The sequence below is a fragment of the Nothobranchius furzeri genome, chromosome 8 (assembly GCF_043380555.1).
Source record: "Nothobranchius furzeri strain GRZ-AD chromosome 8, NfurGRZ-RIMD1, whole genome shotgun sequence".
NCBI lineage: Eukaryota > Metazoa > Chordata > Actinopteri > Cyprinodontiformes > Nothobranchiidae > Nothobranchius > Nothobranchius furzeri.
The window spans coordinates 76,128,318-76,147,903 of NC_091748.1; the positions used below are offsets into that span (position 1 = coordinate 76,128,318).

The 19,586-nt window shown below is 45.2% G+C and overlaps 1 protein-coding gene across 2 annotated transcripts in view; it reads left to right on the forward strand.

Moving 5' to 3' along the window:
- nos1apa (nitric oxide synthase 1 (neuronal) adaptor protein a) overlaps window positions 1–19,586 on the forward strand; it is a 204,422-nt gene that overhangs the window by 181,292 nt on the left and 3,544 nt on the right. For both annotated transcript variants that reach the window (XM_070554334.1, XM_070554335.1), the window contains exons 9-10: window positions 11,203–11,368; window positions 17,758–19,586. The exon at window positions 17,758–19,586 is cut by the window's right edge and continues 3,544 nt beyond it. In XM_070554334.1, the coding sequence (XP_070410435.1) occupies window positions 11,203–11,368; window positions 17,758–18,317 (726 nt within the window). In that variant the 3' untranslated portion in view covers window positions 18,318–19,586. The remainder of the gene's footprint in view (window positions 1–11,202; window positions 11,369–17,757) is intronic.

The following is a 19,586-nucleotide window of genomic DNA, read 5'->3' on the forward strand; positions in this document are numbered from 1 at the left end:
TTTTGATTTCACAGATTGGTCACATCTTATAATTGACTAACACTTTGTTTGATTGGCTTTATTAAAATAGAGTTCTTTGATTTATTAAAAGGAGAGTCTATTCTTCATTCTTCTCTTGAGCTGGAAAGGAAGCAGTTTAGAAGCAAATGCATGAGACCTTGAGACCATATCTCATGCAGATTAGTTCTGTGTCAGAGGCATCTGTAGAGAGAGGGTAAAAAAACCTTTGGTGGAATTGCACCTCCACCACGTTACATTTGCGCCGAGCGTCGTGTAGTATACAGGGGGTTACGAGAGGCGATTAACACCACATGACCAGCTACCGATCAGCAATCCTGAGTTCGCACGGACTTCTGGCATGTTTGATATTTTGCTCATCCCTCGTGAGGGTATCGCACTGTTGAAGTGGCGCTGCGAGCAGCTGCAACCCAAAAAGTCAGAACCGCTCATGGCGCATGCGCAATCATGCATCAACACCGCTCGCCTGCTATTTCCCTAATAACACACGCTGTTCGTTTTTATTTCTACATGTTTTTTTTACTCACAAAGATTGTTCTAGAAAGCGTGTTTGTCGTGTTCATGTCAAAGTAAACTGATTACAAAACACAAATTTATTTCAGTTTCCTCATCCAACCCCCATAAATCCCTGTGTGTCCTCCTGCAGCACTCCCGAAGGACAACAGGCAAGACAAAAAGTCTGACGTGTTGTGTAAAAAAACTGCTATTTTTAGGTCCGACGTGTTGCTACCAGACGTACAGTGTGAGCAGTCAGGTCGCATCCGAGAACTGGGTCGCCCCTGTTCTGGTAGTGCTTGGAAGGTCATTCCACATTTGTGGAACGATGCATGAGAAGAGTCTGGTTTGTCCTGAGCGTGGTGTAGGCACTGCTAGCCGACGATCCTGTGATGACCGGAGCGGCCGGGCCGAGACGTAAGCCTTTGCAAGAGGATTCAGGTAGATGGGAGCCGTACCATCTCGGACTTTGTATGCTAGTGTTAGCAATTTGAATTTGATGCGTGCTGCTAGCGGTGGCCAGTGGAGCTCTATGAACAGAGGGGTGACGTGTGCTCTTTTAGGCTGATTGAAGACCAGACGCGCCGCTGCGTTCTGGACCATTTGAAGAGGTCTCACAGTACAGGCTGGAAGACTAGTTAGAAGGGCATTGCAGTAATCGAGCTAGGAGATGACAGTAGATTGCACCAGGAGCTGGGTGGCATGTTGTGTTAGGTATGGTCTGATCTTTCGTATGTTACACAGCGCAAAGCGGCATGAATGAGCAACAGAGGCAACATGATCCTTAAAGGTCAGGTGTTCATCAATCACAACACCCAGATTTCGAACTGTCTTTGAAGGAGCCAGAGATAGGAAGTCATTTTGGATTGAGATATTGTGCCGTATGGATGGTTTTGCTGGGATGACCAGTAGTTCAGTTTTAGAGAGGTTGAGTTGGAGATGGTGGGATTTCATCCATTTTGATATGTCAGAGAGACAGTTTGATATTCGTGCAGAGACAGTGTGGTCTTCCGGTGGAAAGACAGATAGAGGTGGGTGTCATCTGCATAGCAGTGGTAGGAGAAGCCATGTGATGGAATGATCTCACCCAGTGAAGTGGTGTATATGGCAAAGAGAAGAGGTCCTAGTACAGAGCCCTGGGTGACTCCTGTGGCAAGATGGTGGATGGTAGAGGATTGTTCAAGCCAAGATACACTGAATGATCGTCCTGTGAGGTATGATTCAAACCAGGCATGTGCGTTCTCTGTGATGCCCATGCTAGAGAGTGTGGACAAAAGGAAGCCATGGTTGACAGTGTCAAATGCAGCCGATAAGTCGAGGAGGATAAGCACTGAGTATTTGGCAATCGCTCTAGCTTCTTCTAAGGATTCTGTCACTGCTAACAGAGCAGTTTCAGTGGAGTGGCCCTTTTTGAACCCAGATAGGTACGGGGTCAAGCAGACCGTTTTTTGAGAGGTATTCTGTGACCTGCTTGCTTTTTGGCAGCTCTAGGATTGTCGTTCGTGAGTCCGACTGCAGAGGAGATGAAACTGTTCATGTGGTAAGAGGTTCTGGTCCGAATGGATCTGAACCTCCTGCCAGATGGGAGCGGGTCAAAAATACTGTCCAGGGTGACATGGCTCAGCTGTGATCCGACCTGCACGCCTCAACGTCCTGGAGGTGTGCAGGTCCTGTGTGGAGGAAAGTTTGCAGCCAATGACCTTCTCAGCAGAGTGTACGACACGCTGCAGCCTCTTCCTGTTCCTGGTGGCAGCTCCAGCGTACCACACGGTGGTGGAAGAGGTGAGGATGGACTCGATGACTGCGCTGGCAGGTTGAAGTTGGAAAGAAATAGTTGGCTCTGAAAATATCTGAAGCTTCTTTTTCAATGACCAACAACTCGATATTACAGTGAAGTGTGTGTGTGTGTGTGTGTGTGTGTGTGTGTGTGTGTGTGTGTGTGTGTGTGTGTGTGTGTGTGTGTGTGTGTGTGTGTGTGTGTGTGTGTGAAGTGAATAATGAGTCAATCGTTGTGTTTTACTTCCATTAATGAGTCGTTCAGAATTATAACAGCAAGACGACAAACAACAGCACTTCCTGTCATGACAAACTACCGTAATAAGTGTAGTAAAACACACAAAAGTGTTATCACCAGATATGACAATGTCTACTAATCGACATACTGTTTATGACTCGTCTTCAGCCGGAATCTTCTGGTGCTGTTCCGTAACTGATAACAGCCTCCAAAGGGAACGGGGGTAGTTTTGGATTAAAGAAAGGGACTGCAGCAACCACGTTTTAACCAAGCCCCCATAATTCTGGTCTGAAATTGAAGCCAACACGGAAGTGACAAAAACTGCAGTTCCACCCTCATCCACTAGGGGCTGGTGTCAGAAGCGAGCAAATCCTCATTGACTCCCATGTTAAAAATACCAATTTCACAGCAGAAATAAACATGTTTACAGCCTGGTACCAAAACATGTTTTTGGTTTAAATGATCTAGTTTACACTCATGACAACTCTGAGGGGGGTGATTTTTTTCTCACTCTTCTGTTTAAGTGTATTAAAAGCCTAAAATTCTGTATAATTAATGAGCATCAGACCCACGTGACCACAGAGCTAGCTCCGGGGAAAGGCCTCAGCCTGAGCCTCGGTCTGGCCTGGAAACTGTTCCGCCATTTTCAGTCTCTCAACTTAGACCATTAGTTGTAGCGTTTGTGCGTTCTTTTTGATATTATTTGTGCAATTAGTGGACAAAATGACTTGCTGTGGCATTAATTGCATTAATAGAGCGTCCAAGGAGTCTCCACTTCATTTTTTTCAGTAAGTAAAATTATATTTATGTATTTTAGGTCACTGCCGAGCTGAGCTTAGATTTTAACATGTACTGTTTAACCATGAAATTTAAATGTAATAGGGTAAAACCCCAGTGCATGTAACATAATGCTGCATTTTAGAAAATGGGTTGAAATATAACATGTTGGTGGAGCTGGGTTCTCACTATCGGTCCCCTCAGCGGCAGCTCGGCGCATCTCTGACTGCAGCGGCGCCTGTCTGCTGCGCGGCTGCCGGTTTGTGGAGGTCTCGGGAGACCTCTGTGTTCCACCCGGTTCTCCCCAGCGGTCAGCCCGTTGCATCTCTGACTCAGAAGCTCTGGTGTTGTGCACAGTTTACTCCGGTTGTAGCTAGGTTGCTACCTCCATTAGCTTAGCTCCCACCTCTGCGTTAGCTTTGAGTTAACTTGTAGCTACATCGCTTCAGTTCGACGGGTGTCGTCATTTGATCTCAGCCTTACAGCCCCACCCTCAGCTCCACCTCTTTTCCCTTTTTTGGAATTGCGTTTGACGGAACCTGTGACACGGTCAAAATGGCGGTGGTGGCCACCTCCCATTTTGGCTTAAAAACTTATAATTGGAGCCAATGGGCATGAATTGTCCAGTATATATGTCGATGGTTTTAACACAGGATGTCAAGTCTTACATATTACACCTTTAAATTTCTACTTTACTCAACTTTTCTTTACTGGTTCCATGTATTCCCTCCTCTATATCTAAACTGATTTACTCTAAAAGCCATGACCCACCTGTTTGGAATGAAACGTTTGATGCTAATATAAACATTAAATTAATCAATAATGTTTTAAAAATGCTACAAATAATACCCACAGCTATTATTCTGCTCCCATTTGCCACCTGACTGCACATGCTAGCTTGTTCCCTTCGACAGCTGCGCTCCAAAGTGGTGTTTAAGATCCGAGGATGGCGCGTTTGTCTGTTTATCGTGGAGGGAATTCACATAAAAGGTGACAAGGGGCTCACTTTCACCACTCCTCTGACTACCGGTGGTTTTCTGAGAGAACGCTCCCGTTGTTGACCCCGATGTGGAGCCCGAGCAGAGGTCACAGTAAATGGAGGTAAATTGGTGCGATGGCCAACGTTAATCACTGCTCATCTGGAGATGAGTGGAAGTGGAGATCTTTAACCAAGTGTTTTAATGTGGGGCTTTGGGTTAGGGTTAGCAGCTGCTGCCTTAACGTCCAATCACAAATGCTAAATGATTCACGTCTACAGAGCTGCAACAGTTAGTTGGTAAACTAATGTCTGATAGTGAAAAGTATTTTTATATCTGGAATGTCAAACAGCCTTAAACATGCAATTATGTGTCTCGGTAGTTTCATCCATCTACCATTTATGTATCATCAGTGTCTGGCTCATCTGCACGGTTTTCCTGAGTTTTCTATCTCTTATTTGTGCGTCTTAAAGGTGTTGAATACTGGTGTAATCGATATATTTACAGTGGCTTCTTAGTCACGCTCCAGGGATGCACCTGAATCAGGAAATAGGAGTCAGCTGGAGGAGAAAGTAGCTTCAGACAGGATTCGGAGTTTAATTTCTGGTCATTTGGACATCTCATCTTGGATTGGCTTACAGCAACTCGACTCTACCAGTGATTCTACTCAACAACGTTGATGCTTTACCTCCACAAATAACACAAGCCTGGAGGAATGCTGCTGTGTGGTGAAGTTGCTAATGCTAATGGTCGGCTTCTACTAGCCGAGACGTTCTCTGCTGTTTCCTAGATGCTAAACCCCAAAATAGCCTTTGTGAGTCCATGAATGCTAAGTGACAGTGTGACGTAGATCTGTCAGGACTTTCTAATTCTAGAGTCTCACCGTCTGTTTTCTGTCAGAAGCTACTGCAGGACCAGTGTTGGGAGTAACGCGGTACAAAAGTAACTAATTACTGTAATGCATTGCTTTTTGCTGTAATGTGGTAATGTAAGGCATTACAGGGAAAGAAATGGTAATATTTACTCAGTACAATTGTCAGTAACGCGGTAATTACAACGCATTTTTAAACCCAGAATCAAGATGTGGGTTTCCTAAAGAGTCTAATTGCGGGAAGCCTGAAAAAAGATCCACTATCCACATATATGACGTCATTTATGTACTCAGCTTTGCGGGCATTCTATGAGCAGAGAGGACGCAGCGGTGATGACTCAAATACTCCAGCTGCGTCCTGCGTGCGGTCGCTGTTATATTCACAAAGTCGCTCCACCAAAACTAAGTAATTCGTTTGCTATATTTTATATCAGCCCATATTCTCTGTACTTCATGTTCTTTTCAGCTGAGTTCATAAGGATTTCAACTCATTGCTGCTGGAGCGCAGCGCATGGTGGTGCAGTGGTTAGCACTGTTGCCTCGCAGCACGAAGGTTGCAGGTTCGAAACTCGGCTGCGGCCTTTCTGCGTGGAGTTGCGTGTTCTCTCCATGCATGCGTGGGTTTCCTCTGGGTACTCTGGTTTCCCCCACAGATCACAACATGCCCTATAGGTTATAAATTGTAAGTCGCTTTGGATAAAAGCGTCTGCTAAGCGAATAAACATTAACATTAAGCTTATTTTTTTGCGTTGGGTAGATCCCTTTGGCTGATTAGTTAGAAAGTAGGAAATCTAGGAAACAGTTTTTCTGGAAGACGGAGAAAACATGCAGCATGCAGGAAGGTTAGAGAGAGAAAGGTAAGAAAATTATTCAAAATCAAGAAAACAAAACAAAGTGCTTGAAAAGTAGGTAGATTTATCCCCAATACACATTTTTACCAGTGAAAAGCAATAATATATAAGCATTTAATATTTATTCATGTGATAGAATCAGATCTCCCCAGAAGTCAGTCCCACATCCAGGGCCGTATCAAGGCATTTGGGGACCAAGGCAAATATAGGCTTGGAGCCCCCATCACCTCACTCCCTGCTCAGTTAATATAAGATGGCAGCGTGCTGAGAGTACAGATTGTTGTTGTTTTTATTCAATAAACAATCATTTTAAAGCACCGTTATTATATCTGATTTTTTTTATCAGCAACCCTAGCTCAGACACCACATCACCTTCCACATATATGTCATGAGCTCACTGAGCGTCACATGACCAGATTCATATTGACGTTGTTTTGGTGAAAGTAACTCAAAGTAATGCAAAAGTAGTGTAATGCCTTACATTTTAAAATCAGTAATATTGTAATGTAATGAATTACTTTAAAATGAGGGTAACAAGTAATAAATAATGCATTACAGTTTTGAAGTAACTTGCCCAACACTGCAGGAGATAGGTGTAGGAGACTATTTTCATGTTCAGCCTGCATGATAAACTCAGAGTGAGCTGTTAGAATCAGAAATAATCACCAAAAATGTTTTTTCGGTGTCCCACACCTTTCATTGTGCGTTGTCTGCATCTCGTTTTTTGTTGTACCTAATGGCGGTTCCTATCAGAAGGGGTGCAACACAAATCCTAACAAATAAGAAAAAACTAGCTTTTCAAAATACATTAAAACTTCCTAATCTATTGATGGCCTGTATTATTCTGGATCTGTTCAGCCGATGATCTGATACTCAAAAATTCAGAAGCTTTAAAGTACAACCCAGCGTTATGAGACATCGATGATGTCACGATCAGATCTTATGTGTACGTTTTTCTAACATAATCATCTACGGGTCAAAGAGGTTCTGTTTGTTTGTCCAACCGAATACCCAGTTTGAACGTTTGTAACCCTAACCCTTCTGCATGTCGGTAATTGAGACATTTTTTCTGTCTGTCTTCTGCTTGTTTGGTTTTTACCCGCCACACTCCGTCTGCACGTTTCTTAAATGATCGCAGCGGTGAAAAAAACATCATTATTGTCATGATTTTCCTCCAAAAGTGAGACAAAAATAGGTCTTTTGGAGGGGTTTCAAACACTTGAGGATCAAAGGGACTTGGCGTGGGCAGGCAGTGCTGATAATCCTGAGTGCATCCTCAGCCTGTTGAGTCACAGCGCTCAGTCATAATCCTGTCACACTCTGGGAGAGTCGCTGCTTCTCAGCTCGGAGTGAAAGGAACCGGTGTCGCTGCAGCAGCTTAGTCCTGCAGGTTCGATTCCTGTTGGTGATGCACAGTGATGGGAATAACGCCATTTAAAATAATGACGTTCTTTTTTTGGGTAACGGAATAATCTAATTAATTACTTTTTCCACAGTTGCAACACTAGCCTCTGTGTGTGTGTGTGTGTGTGTGTGTGTGTGTGTGTGTGTGTGTGTGTGTGTGTGTGTGTGTGTGTGTGTGTGTGTGTGTGTGTGTGTGTGTGTGTGTGTGTGTGTGTGTGTGTGTGTGTGTGTATTTGTTAGCAGCTCTGCCCTTTCGGTCTGCTAGGCAACAGCATTTGTTGCATTTTTCAAACAGGAAGTGGGAGTGGAGTACAACTCTGGAAGGGGGTGACTCGCTCTTTAAAGGTACAATATGGGTTATAATCCCAGTCTGGTGGCAGCTGGAGGGTTACTTTAAACAGATCTCCTCCTCAGCAGGCTGGGGGTTGTCAGTTTGTCTCCTTTCTAAAAGGCCAAAGAGGGACGTAGTCTCTGGTTACCTTTTTGAGCCCTCGGGGTTGCTGAACCTGTGCCAGCTGGGCTGGAAAAGGCAGCAGTGTTGTGTAAAGATCTAAAGCCAGTAAACAGCAGCGACCATCCATCCACCTATTTTCTTCCGCTAGCAACATACCCCACTCACTGAATGACCTCCAAATAGGAAATACACACATTCACACATTATATGGAGACACAAGTCTGATTTATTTGCTGATTATAGTGAAAATAGATTGAAAGCGTGTTAACACACCAGTCCCTAGTGTATGTTTGTACATATGTCATAGTCTGAAGGAAGTTATGGACCATGTCCATCCATCCATTATCCTCTGCTTTTCTGGGGTCAGGTGGCGGGGGCAGCAGCCTAAGTTGAGAGGCGCAGACTCTCTCCATCGCCTTGGGCCAGCTCCTCCGGGGGAATCTCTAGGTGTTCCCTGGCCAGGTGAGAGACATATTCCCTCCAGCATGTCCCGGGTCGACCTTTAGGCCTCCTCCTGGTTGTACGCGCCCAGAAAAACTCACCAGGGAGGCGTCCAGGGGGCATCCTGACCAGCTGCCCGAGCCACCTCAACTGGCTCCTCTCGACATGGAGGAGCAGCGGGTCTACTCCGAGCCCCTCCGGATGACCAAGCTTCTCACCGTATCTCTAAGAGAGAGCCCAGACACCCTTCGGAGAGAACTCATTTTGGTCGCTTGTATCCACGATCTGGTTCTTTCGGTCACTACCCAAAGCTCGTGACCACAAGTGAGGGTAGGAACGTAGATCGACCGGTAAATCCAGAGCTGCACCTGCATCACTGCAGACGCAGCACCAATCCGCCTATCGGTCTTTCCCTCACTCGTGAACAAGACCCTGAGATACCTAATCTCCTCTGCTTGGGTCAGGACCTCATCCCTGTCCCGGAGAAGGCATTCTATCCTTTCCTCTCACTGGGAACAAGCTCGACTTACTGCCTGCAATGCCGACCAAGCTCTGACACCAGTCATACATGGACCTAACAGCCCATATCAGAGGGCTCGGTACCCCAAACCGCCCACAGGGTCCCCCAATGCTGACAAACTCCAACCTCTAAGCTCTTGTACCCCTAAGAAGCCACTGCATCTTTTTTGTTTTACTCTATTGGGTAAAGGCTAAATGCTAACGTGAAGCTAACAATGCTAACATTGAATCAGAAACACATGGGCAGCTCTGAAGCTACTTTTTCAATTACCAACAAGTTGTTATTACAGTAGAATGTATTTATCTACTCAACAACTTACGGTGAATGACTCGTCTTCCCTCCTCTTCTAGAATGTTCTGGCGCTGATCCGTAACTGGCAACAGCATGAAACTGTAGGACGGCAGTGAGAAAGTCACTCGTTTTGCCGTGAAAATGGGCCGCAGTAACCAAACTTGACTACAGACAGGGGTGAACTGGCCTATCTGGCATTCTGGCACCGTCCCGGTGGGCCGCTCGCTCAGCTTGGTCCGACACTACTCCACAGTTGGTGATTTGCAGAACATTAGCTACATGGTAACCCAAAGCTAACAGAGTTTTTCCAGGTGCTTTTAGCAAGAAAAACGCTGTAGAGCGATGACGTAGGAGTTGTTTTACCGCGTTAGCATGTAGCTAATGTCCCGCTAATCTCCGCCCGTGGAGAATGAGCAGATCTGGAAGGCCAGGGCTCCCGGTCGCAGCGGTCTGGCCCTGCTTGTAATTTAACAGTACCAGTCCATGTTAGATCTCACATTCGGCCTAGAGACGAGTCTGCGGGCGACAACACCCCCCACCCCCACCGCTCTCCCAATGGGGAGGGCCGACGAATCGTAAAAATGCCAGGGCCGAATTTTGGTCCCAGTCCACCCCTGACTACAGAATGTCATTCTTACTTCATTCCTACATATTGCACCTTTAAGAGTGGAATAAAACAAGATGGTCATTTTTAAAGATAGGATTTTTAAAGTTTTTGTACATTTTGTAGACCTATCTCTAACTTTAACAGCTAAAACTACATATTCTAATAATTCAATTTCAAAAGACAAATGAGATTAAAGGATTTACCGCGTCTCTTATTATCTGACAGTTGTTTGCTGGTAATCATGAACAACCCAAACATTTTTACTGAAGCTTCTGTCAGAGTTTCCAACACTTTTTTACTTTGTGTCTCCGTGAAATCGTCCCATTCCTGACGCCCTGGAGCTCAGCCACGTTGCAGCCTACTGTCCTTGGCACGTTCGTCCGTCCCCGGAGACACTTTGTTTCCTAGTTTCCCTCCTTTTTCTTTCTTCTTTTGATGTGTGTCACAGCTGACGTCAGGAGCGGAGGGCAGAGGGCCCTCATGCCGTCACGGTAACCAGTTCTGCGTTTTCTCATCCGGCTGAAATGAGAAACTGGAGCATCGTTACAAGTCTCCGCGTCTCGTCTCTCTTCTTGGAATCCTCGGGATTCCTCGTGTTCCGAAAACACTCGTCAGATCTTCAGACGAGCTCCATTTCTACAGACTAATGAAGTCGTTTATAAAACTCGCAGCAGCAGATAAAAGCATCTGACTGATGAGAATCTGTCGAACGAGACAGGAAACGGGTTCGTGTCAACACTTAGGAGCCCTTCCTGGCTTTAAGTGTTGGAGATTAAAGCTGTTTTCACGCAGCTTCATGAATATTTCACCTCTGGCTCAGGACCTCTTTTCCTCTGTCAGCGAGAGTTGAAGTCCTGCTGGTCCGCGATCAAACTCCCAAGGTTAAGTCTAATCAAATCATTGAGAGCCTCTCTGGGCAGAAAATCGTTAATAAGTGTCCTTCTCTAACGCCAAGCCACTCCCGGAGCATCTTGGAGATTTTCTCCTCTGAACTTTAAAAAGCAGCTCGGTGCGTCGGACCAGAGCCGGGGGAACACAGTGGGAGGAGAGGTTTGATTTTGGGAGGACTTTAAGGTCGGAGCAGGGAGTCTCTGCTGCTGGAAGTCATTTGACTGTACAGTCTGCCTCCTCTTCTATAAAAATCATTCAATGTGGGAAAGTTTTTTAGCCTCAAATGGACACGGAGCCTCGGCTTTAATCTTGGGGCCGCAGCAGGCCGCGGCATTAAGGTTACATGAGGATCACAACTGCCACTAATGCAGCTGCTCCCTTTATTAAAACCCTATAAACGCTCCGGGTTTTCAGAACAATGGACTGGAAAGAAGAAGAAGAAAATATCATTTCTATAGCGCCTCTCAAGATAAACATCACGAGGCGCTTCACAAAAATAAAAAATGTAAAAATATAAAGAGAATTTCGAAAATGGTTGAAACATTCCTGATTCTCTCGGCTTTCTTCTCCTCTACCTCTTGTTCCGTGCAGGTCCACCTGTTGAAGGACCAGCTGAGCGCCGAGGCCACGGCTCGGCTGGAGGCCCAGGCTCGGGTCCATCAGCTGCTGCTGCAGAACAAAGACCTGCTGCAGCACATCTCGCTGCTGGTTAAACAGATCCAGGAGCTGGAAACCAAGATGGCCGGACCAAATTCCAGTAAGTTCAAAGGCTCTGTGTGACAGAGATGTGTTGCCCTGCGTGAGGTAAATGGTGGCCACACCAGATACTGATAAAGCAAAACTGTACTTATGTCAGGGTGTCCATTTATTGTGGGCAGTTAAGGCACACCTGTACATTATTCATGTCCCTTTGATATGCCACACCTGTGAGGTGGGATGGATTTTCTTGTGACGTTTACACATTAGCGTCACACAAGATTATGAGGACACACACAGCAAATTAATAAAATAATGTGGTTCAGAGTCTCCAAAAGCAACACAGCTCATGCCCACCTTTGTTTACCTTACAACGGAGGACACTGCGGATGTTCCCGCGCGTCTTTAACTCCGCCCACAGGCTCGAGGATTTCCGCATTCCTGAGACGTCCCCCAGATTTTTATGTGAACACCACACCGCCCGTTCGAGGCCAAACTCACACCATCCAGCTCGACCAAACCCCGACCGTGCCGACGCTAATGTGTAAGCGCCATTGGTAAAGGGGAAGTGCTCACCAACACACGTAGACAGATTTCAGAACAACGTTTGAGAGTCTTGGGTCTATTGTGCATGTAGACAAAGTTTCAGATGTTTGGGTTCAGCTCATGAAAAATGGGAGCAAAAAACAAAAGCGTTGCATTTATATTTTTGTTCGGTGTAGCTAGTTTGAACAATAAACAATAATCCTGTTTCCCCCAGCAAGAGCAGCCATCTACGGCGCTCAGCCACTGTAGTCACAGGTGGGAGGGAGATCTTGGGAGAAGCAAAGAGTACATTGACTCCTACAGATTGATGACCTCGCCAGGCTGAAGTCCACCAATCCGTGTGTGTGTGGGGGGGGAGGGTTCACAGCATCTGTCTGCATCCCTTCGTGGGGGGTTTATTTGCTTGCAGCTCAAGGCTACCAAGGCGTCAGATTTGGATAACAAGAATTTGTTTGGGTCAGGCTGAGATAATTTTCCTCTCTGCCGTCAGTCTTTAAACTGATCACTCCAGTCCTTCAGTGAAGCCAATTCTGGGTTTTTAAGCCTGTCCATACCGTCCGGTGACTCTCCGAGATGACATCCATTTTGCGCACTAATACCGGTATCGCAGCTAGAACATTGTCCAGCTTACGATTCACCTTGAGTAACGTCCCAGTCTGAGAAGTCTCCACACGGTCGGTGCTTTCCGTGGGTGCGGGTCGCCCTCCAATCTCTCCCGTCTTCTTAAATTTCCAGAAAACCAGATATCCTCCCACTCCAATCAGGAGAAATCCAGTGATCATCATCAGGCCGAATATCCACACGTCTTCGATGTCCTCAGTGGACAGCTGGGAGAGGCATATGATCAACCATTCCCTCCAGGAATCCAGCATATACCCCACCGGGTGTGTCCCCTGTGGTCATGTGGGAGCCCCCTGCTCCGTTCTCATTGTTGAAAAAAATCATCGATCGCATTGAATGACCAGTTTATCAAATCCATGGTTAGTAAAAATAGAGTTTTTCAGAAGAAACGCAGAGAAGCTCTCTGTGGGCAGAAAGCACAAAGAGCCTTGGGAAAAAAAGATAAGGGAGCGAAAGAGAGAAGCGTCTGTACTCCTCGAGTGCCTTGAAGATCTACGTGATACAGGTGTTGTGGAAAATTATCTTCCCCTGAAACATTCTGCTTCCCTCAGGCATTCAAGAGCAAATGTTTCCAAATTCACATGACTTCTTGTCCATTATGAGGAATAAACTACCTCAAATAAAGACAGTTAACCTGACTGAGATTATTTCCTTTTACATAACTTTCAAAAATGATTAAAAAAAAGCTTGTTGGAACAAGAATGTCTTTACTGTACCTTTTTTTATTGTTTGTAGGAGGACACATAGATAAAGAAATACATCACAAGCATGACATTATTACATTGCATCGTTTTCTGGAGAAACAGAATATTTCAGGGGAACACAATTTCTCACACCTGACCTCCCGGCTGCTGTCACCCCTCGTCCGTGTGTGAATCTTGACCTCTTCAACATCTAACAGAACTATCTTGCTTCCTTCAGGACTGGTTGGTTGATCAAACATTCATAATTAACTAATTCACTGCCAAATTTGCATTTTTTTTTTACTGTGTGGGCGTCGGACGAGCCCCCACACCGTGAGAACAAACATCCCAGCTCCAAAGCCGATCTTCATCCGCATACGTCGCACGTCACGTGATCAGGAAGCAGAAAGTCCATGTGTTAGGAGATCCTTTTGGGCCGCTGCCGTAAAAAATGTGAAAATGCTGAAAAACGCTGGCAGTGATTGAGTTAAAGATGCTGTTTTAACTAGTCGAGCTTTGTGTGCTAGGCAAGGGAAATTGGAAATACACTTACACTGCTCACAAGAATTAAAGGAACACTGTTTTTATTGGGCCTGGCATGAAATCAATTAAACCTGTCTGATAATTTCCTGGTTTCCTGATTAAGCAGCTGAGGGCATTGTTAATCACTTTCAGCTGTATTGGTGTTCATGGACTTAAAGACAGGTGCACTAAAGTGGCAACAATTACAAAACCCTCACAACAGGACTGGTTTAAAACGTAGAGGTCATTTCAAGTTTCTCCCTCTTGATCTTTTTCGGCTGGTTTTCCACTCGTGCTGGTTTTGGCTCTCTACTGGCGGTATGAGGCGATTGCTTAACCCTACAGAAGTTGCACAGGTTGTCCAACTTCTCCAGGATGGCACATCCACACGTGCTGCAGCAAGAAGGTTTAATGTGTCTTCCAGCACAATCTCCAGAACATGGAGGAGATTTCAGGAGACTGGCGGTTATTCTCTGAGAGCTGGACAGGGCCGTAGAAGGTACACAACCCGTCAGCAGGACCGATACCTGCGCCTTTGTGCAAGGCGGAACAGGCTGAGCACTGCTCGTGCCCTACAGAATGATCCCTGGTCTAGAGAGACACGCCAGCAGGTTTTTCTTCTGTTTCCTCATTTAGTTTTATTTATAACGACCATAAATCATAAAAGTCAGATTTGATTTTCATGTTTTCTCTGATTGAATTAAACTTATCAAGCAGGCTTGGGACTTTCTCGTAAAATCTGCAGAGTTTTGTAATCTTAGCAAACATCCTGAGCTCTGCTGTACAAGCAGGAGGAAGGAGGACTCAAACTTCATAGGAAGCTTCGGACCGTATTCTCAGACTCCTCTCACGTCCCGTTGCTGCCCCCCCCCCCCACGGCCGCTCAGACACACGATTCTCTGCGTCGCCACGTCCCAACCTGCCCTCCAAATGTCACCCTGCAGGAATCTTTAATCTTATCAGTAAATGTTTCAAAAATGCGTAGAGGAGTAAGCCTTTTTCCTGTGGCCCACCCACCCAGCTGTTAAATATGCAGCTCCGACCTTCAGCAGAATATTTTAACTTTTCAAACACAAGCAAACATCAGTAAAAAGTTTTTCTTCCCGTATTTTACTCATCTGAAAACGGATTTGCTGAAAAACTTCACAATGACAGATTTTTTAGGAGTTTTCCTTTTATACAAAAAAGAATAAAATTGTTTGTATCGACCCTAACCCACAAACCATCAGACACGGAGACGGAGATCAAACTCAAATGTTTAGGAAAAACTGACCAATTGTTTGATTTTTAATCAGACAAAAGAATTAATAAACTATTTAAAGGGGCGTTGTTGAAGATTGACAGCTAAAACATGTATAGAAATAATAAATGTCTTCTTCATACATTCTCCTGCAATGCCCTGGTCCTGTAGAATGAGCCCTGGCATTTTTACTGTGATTGCCTGTTTTTCTGTAAAATCACAGAAAAAGAGAGATGCTCGGGTCGAGCAGGCTGCTTCATGCGCGTTCACGCTCAGGCATAGCCCGTAGCATTTGCTATCCGTAGCTTTAGCAGCAGAGAGAGAGGCAGCGCCACTTTGTCGCTGTTCCGAACGCCTAGTGACAAAGCTAGCTACATTTCTGAGGACCCTTAGCTACTTTCTGTAGAACTTTCTTCTAGATATTTCCTGCTAATTAGCAACAAAATAGCCATTTTCACTCCGAACCGTTCTTTGGTTTGACGTTGTTTCAGCTGTCATCAAGGACATAAATGTTACAGATACTGTGAATGTTACTAGAGTGTAGCTCACCTTGTAAGATGTCTGACTCTCAAGCAGAAGACCTGGGTTCGATTCTGGATGTGAACATAGTTTATTTAGAGTTTATTTTTTACATTAATGAAACATTTTTTACAGTAAGATGCCCAAATGTTTATTTGAGACTCGCCGAACGGCATTGAATTCACAGATAAAAAAGATGTGGGTTCCACTTTCATTTTGGAACAATTTTTTAGCAAGGGAAGGGAATGATCTGAGCATGCAGGAGGACTGACCCATCATAAACCTTTGTCGGCTGTGCTGAAGAGAAAGGTACAGAACCACATTATTTAATTAATTAGCTGCACGTTCTCCTGTCCTCTGTCCTCTGGGCCACACACACACACACACAAGGGACTGTCTCAGCTGTTATTTTCGTTAAGTGTGCACATACAGCATGCGCGCCTCGTGCACGAGCCTACTACTGAAGCTGCCGTTACGCTTTTGGCCTGAGGGGGCAATCGCGAGCATAAAAATTCAAATCTCCGTAAAGTCCCGTTAATGAGCTTCAGACACTTTAAAGTGCATGTGTGTTTGAGACTTTTATTGTGAAGGGTTAACGGAAGTTTCACTGTGGACTCTCCTATGGAAGTAGCCAAAAGCTAACATCGTTTCTGTGAAATACGACGAGTTTGGAGGGGAGAAAGAATGTGAGGAGCTTCATCTCCATTTGCCTGAACACAGTTTACCAGCAGAACTCTCCTCCGGTAGTGATCGAACCTTCCCGCATGGACAATAAGACCCTAACGAGCTACGCAGTAAACTAGCTCGCATTAACGAAGCACTAAATACAGGCTCATCCGTTTTCAGATGTGCCTGTTTCAGGAACTAGCAGAATGCCACATCGTATGATCCGGAGTCTTGATTTCCTGATACTTGGACATCTTATATTTTAGAGACTTACTTGTCCGTGAAAAGTTCATCAACTCTGCATCAGCCGAGGTGTTCCTCAAATTTGAAGCATGTAAGCGGTAGTCCAACGCTATTGGATAGTTATGGTCGGCTCTCAGTTTCCCATTGCACAGAGCTCTGCGGGGCAAAAAAATAAAGACATATTTCTTTTTATATCACAGTTCATGATGAGATAATCACTTCTACGGATTTCTGAAAAATCGTACATCATTCCTGAAGGGGGAAAACTCCGTAAAAATTCCTTTAAGTGTGTTGGATACACATTTTTAATAAAAAAAAATAATAATAAAGGAGCAATGCAACACATCACCACAGGCTAAAGTCTCCCAGAGTCACCACAAAGGACCAATTATACGCGCCACCCCAAAATTTTCTTTGGCCCCGTCTGGCCACCCAAATCAAAAATTTCTGGAGGCGCCCCTGCTGTCCTCTGATTGGCTATCAGCAACACGACTCTACCACTGACTCTGATTGCTCTGCAACGTTGGTGTTTTATCTCCACTAATAACACAAGCCTGGAGGAGTTCTGCTGTGTGGTGGAGATGCTAATGCTAACGGTTAGCTTCTAGCTGAGACGCTCTCTGCTGTTTCACGGACGCTAAACCAACAACAGCCTTCCCCGTCGTGAGTCAAGATGGGTGAGTCCATGAATGTTAAATGACAGTGTGACGTAGCTCTGTCAGGATTTTCTAATGCTAGAGTTTCACCGCAGGAGACAGGTGTAGGAGACTATTTTCATGTTCAGCCTGCATGAAAAACTCAGAGTGACCCATTAGAATCAGAAATAATCATTAAAAGTGGTTTTTCGGTGAACTACCCCTTTAACAAACTCACTCTAACGTGTTTAAAAATGTAAAATGATCTTTTAAACGTGTTGGTTTGGCTCATGGGCACCTGAATAGGTAAAATGCTGCAGCTCTTTTGAAAGTCTAGATTTCAGAACAGATTTATGTTTCATGTTTGTTTTGGGTTTTAAGACCGACATTGTTCCACTAAGGTGTCGTTTAGCTGCAGGTCTGTAAACAACAACTCAGACATGTTTCACTGACGAGCTGCGGTGATGACGACGACGACGACGACGATGATGAAACGCTCTGAAACATTATTTTTTCTTGCTTTAGACGAGACTCAGTTGATTTATTTAGTTGGGATTTATAATCCTCTGCTCTCCACAGTTCAGATATCTGCATCACACAGATTATTCTTCTGGCAGCTCGGCTGACGGCAGACGAATTTAAACTAGCCCACAGTGGAACTCATGACTGAAATAACTGATGTGCTATTCGTGTCTCAGATCGTCTTTCTTGCTTGATCATCACTTGATTTCCATCTTTTTTATTAGTCTTTTAACCGTGTCTCTTGTCTTTGCAGTGGGCTCCCAGGACAGTTTGTTGGAGATCACTTTCCGGTCCACGGTGCCCCCGGTGATCTGCGACCCGACCACGCCCAAACCCATGATGTCAGACATCGAACTGCCTCCGTTTGGCAACGGGACCAGCAACGCCTTTTCTTCCTCCAACGGGACTCTGGGAAGCCCACTAGGTAGGGACCAGTGTCTTCTCACACTGGAGTGTTTCCGTTTCCTCCCGGGGCCCCCGGGGCCGCCGCCTCCTCGGCTCCCCTCGCCTCCCTCACCGCTCCAAGCTAACATTCCAGAAACTCAAGGTCAAAACGCAACCGGCGCTCCGGCAAACTTCTTGTCCAGAGAAGTCAAATCTTTGGGCTTCACGGAGTTCGCCAGGTTCCGCGAGTCGGGTATCGCCTCAGAGTACGAGTCGAACACAGATGACAGCGACGACAGGGAGGATGAGGAAGACGAGGAGGAGATGGAGATCTTTGGCTGGGGAACAGATGAGGAGACGGTGATGCTGCTCAATGTCCTCAACAGGCAGGGAGCTCCGGACTGTCTAGGAGATGAAATAACCGTCTAAGACTTTCCGGTTTGTTCTTATCCATTTATTTAAATCCCTCTGGAACGGTGACATCACACACGTTCGTTTGTTTGTCTATTTGAGACTCACATGGAAGTTAGTGTCCTGAACTACGAAGCAGCTCCAACTTTTCCCAGATTTCCTCCAAAATCCCAACTGTGTATTCCTGATAGAGAGGAATTTCACCTGGCTGGGACTTCTGACGATCTCAGCTGGATCATTATTCATGAGCCCAGCGTGGACACTCTACCACTAGGCCACTGAGCACATTTACACTAAGGATGCACACACAGAGCTCCGGACGTCACGTGACTCTCAGAGAGTAGACGCCATGTTGGCAGGCATCAAAGGTAAACAAAATGAACAGGATCCGCTTGGATTTTACTCCGTCTGAGTTTACTTCACACTTTAAAACCGAAGAAATTGTTTTATATAGTCAGAAATTAAATAGACTAAACATCTCCGACCCTCACCGTGCCCCTGGGATACTTTTTAAAAACGCCAGAAGCTGTCGGAGCGGACCTCTTACCGGATTTGAGATACCCCGACATTTATAATTTCCTTGTTAATTTTCCCTCGTCCTAACTAATTAAACAAAAACACAAATAACATAGATTTACATGTAAGAAGTTTAAATAGAGTGCTGTGCTGTTTGAATGAACTGAACGCCAAGAGAAATCACTAGTCTGATTGTTTTCCGTGAATAAAATAAATATGTCAGGCAGGAGCGTCTCAGGATCTGTCTGAGATCTGTCTCAGTGAGACAGATAATAGCAATCCAAAGTGCTTTTTATGTGTGATCTGACAGTTGATCAACCATTGCTTAAAAATGAAATACAGCTTAGCCGGTTAATTGCTGTGATCATAAAACACGTAAACGGCAGCACGCAGAACTCACGAGGCAACGTTTTACGTGATGCTTACTTGTTGCTATGAGTAATAAGACAGAAAAGCCCCGCCAAAATAAGTTTAGGAAGCCCACTAAGAATCGTAATAAAAGCATTTAAAATAAATACCATACACAGTTGAGGAAACGTTGGTTTAAGTACCTGATATGAAGCGGTCGCTGCATAATCGAAAACCTTTACTCTCGGGATCCCACAGCTTCATTTTAGCCTGGAGGCTAGCGCGTTTTATTACAATGATCCAACGTTTGCGGCGTTACGGATCTCGGGGAATCCTGTAGAAGGCTCTGCCCTTATCTAGTCCGCGTCTGTTCTGGCACCCTGGGGCACAACAGGAATCTACCATATTTCCTGTTTGAGTTTT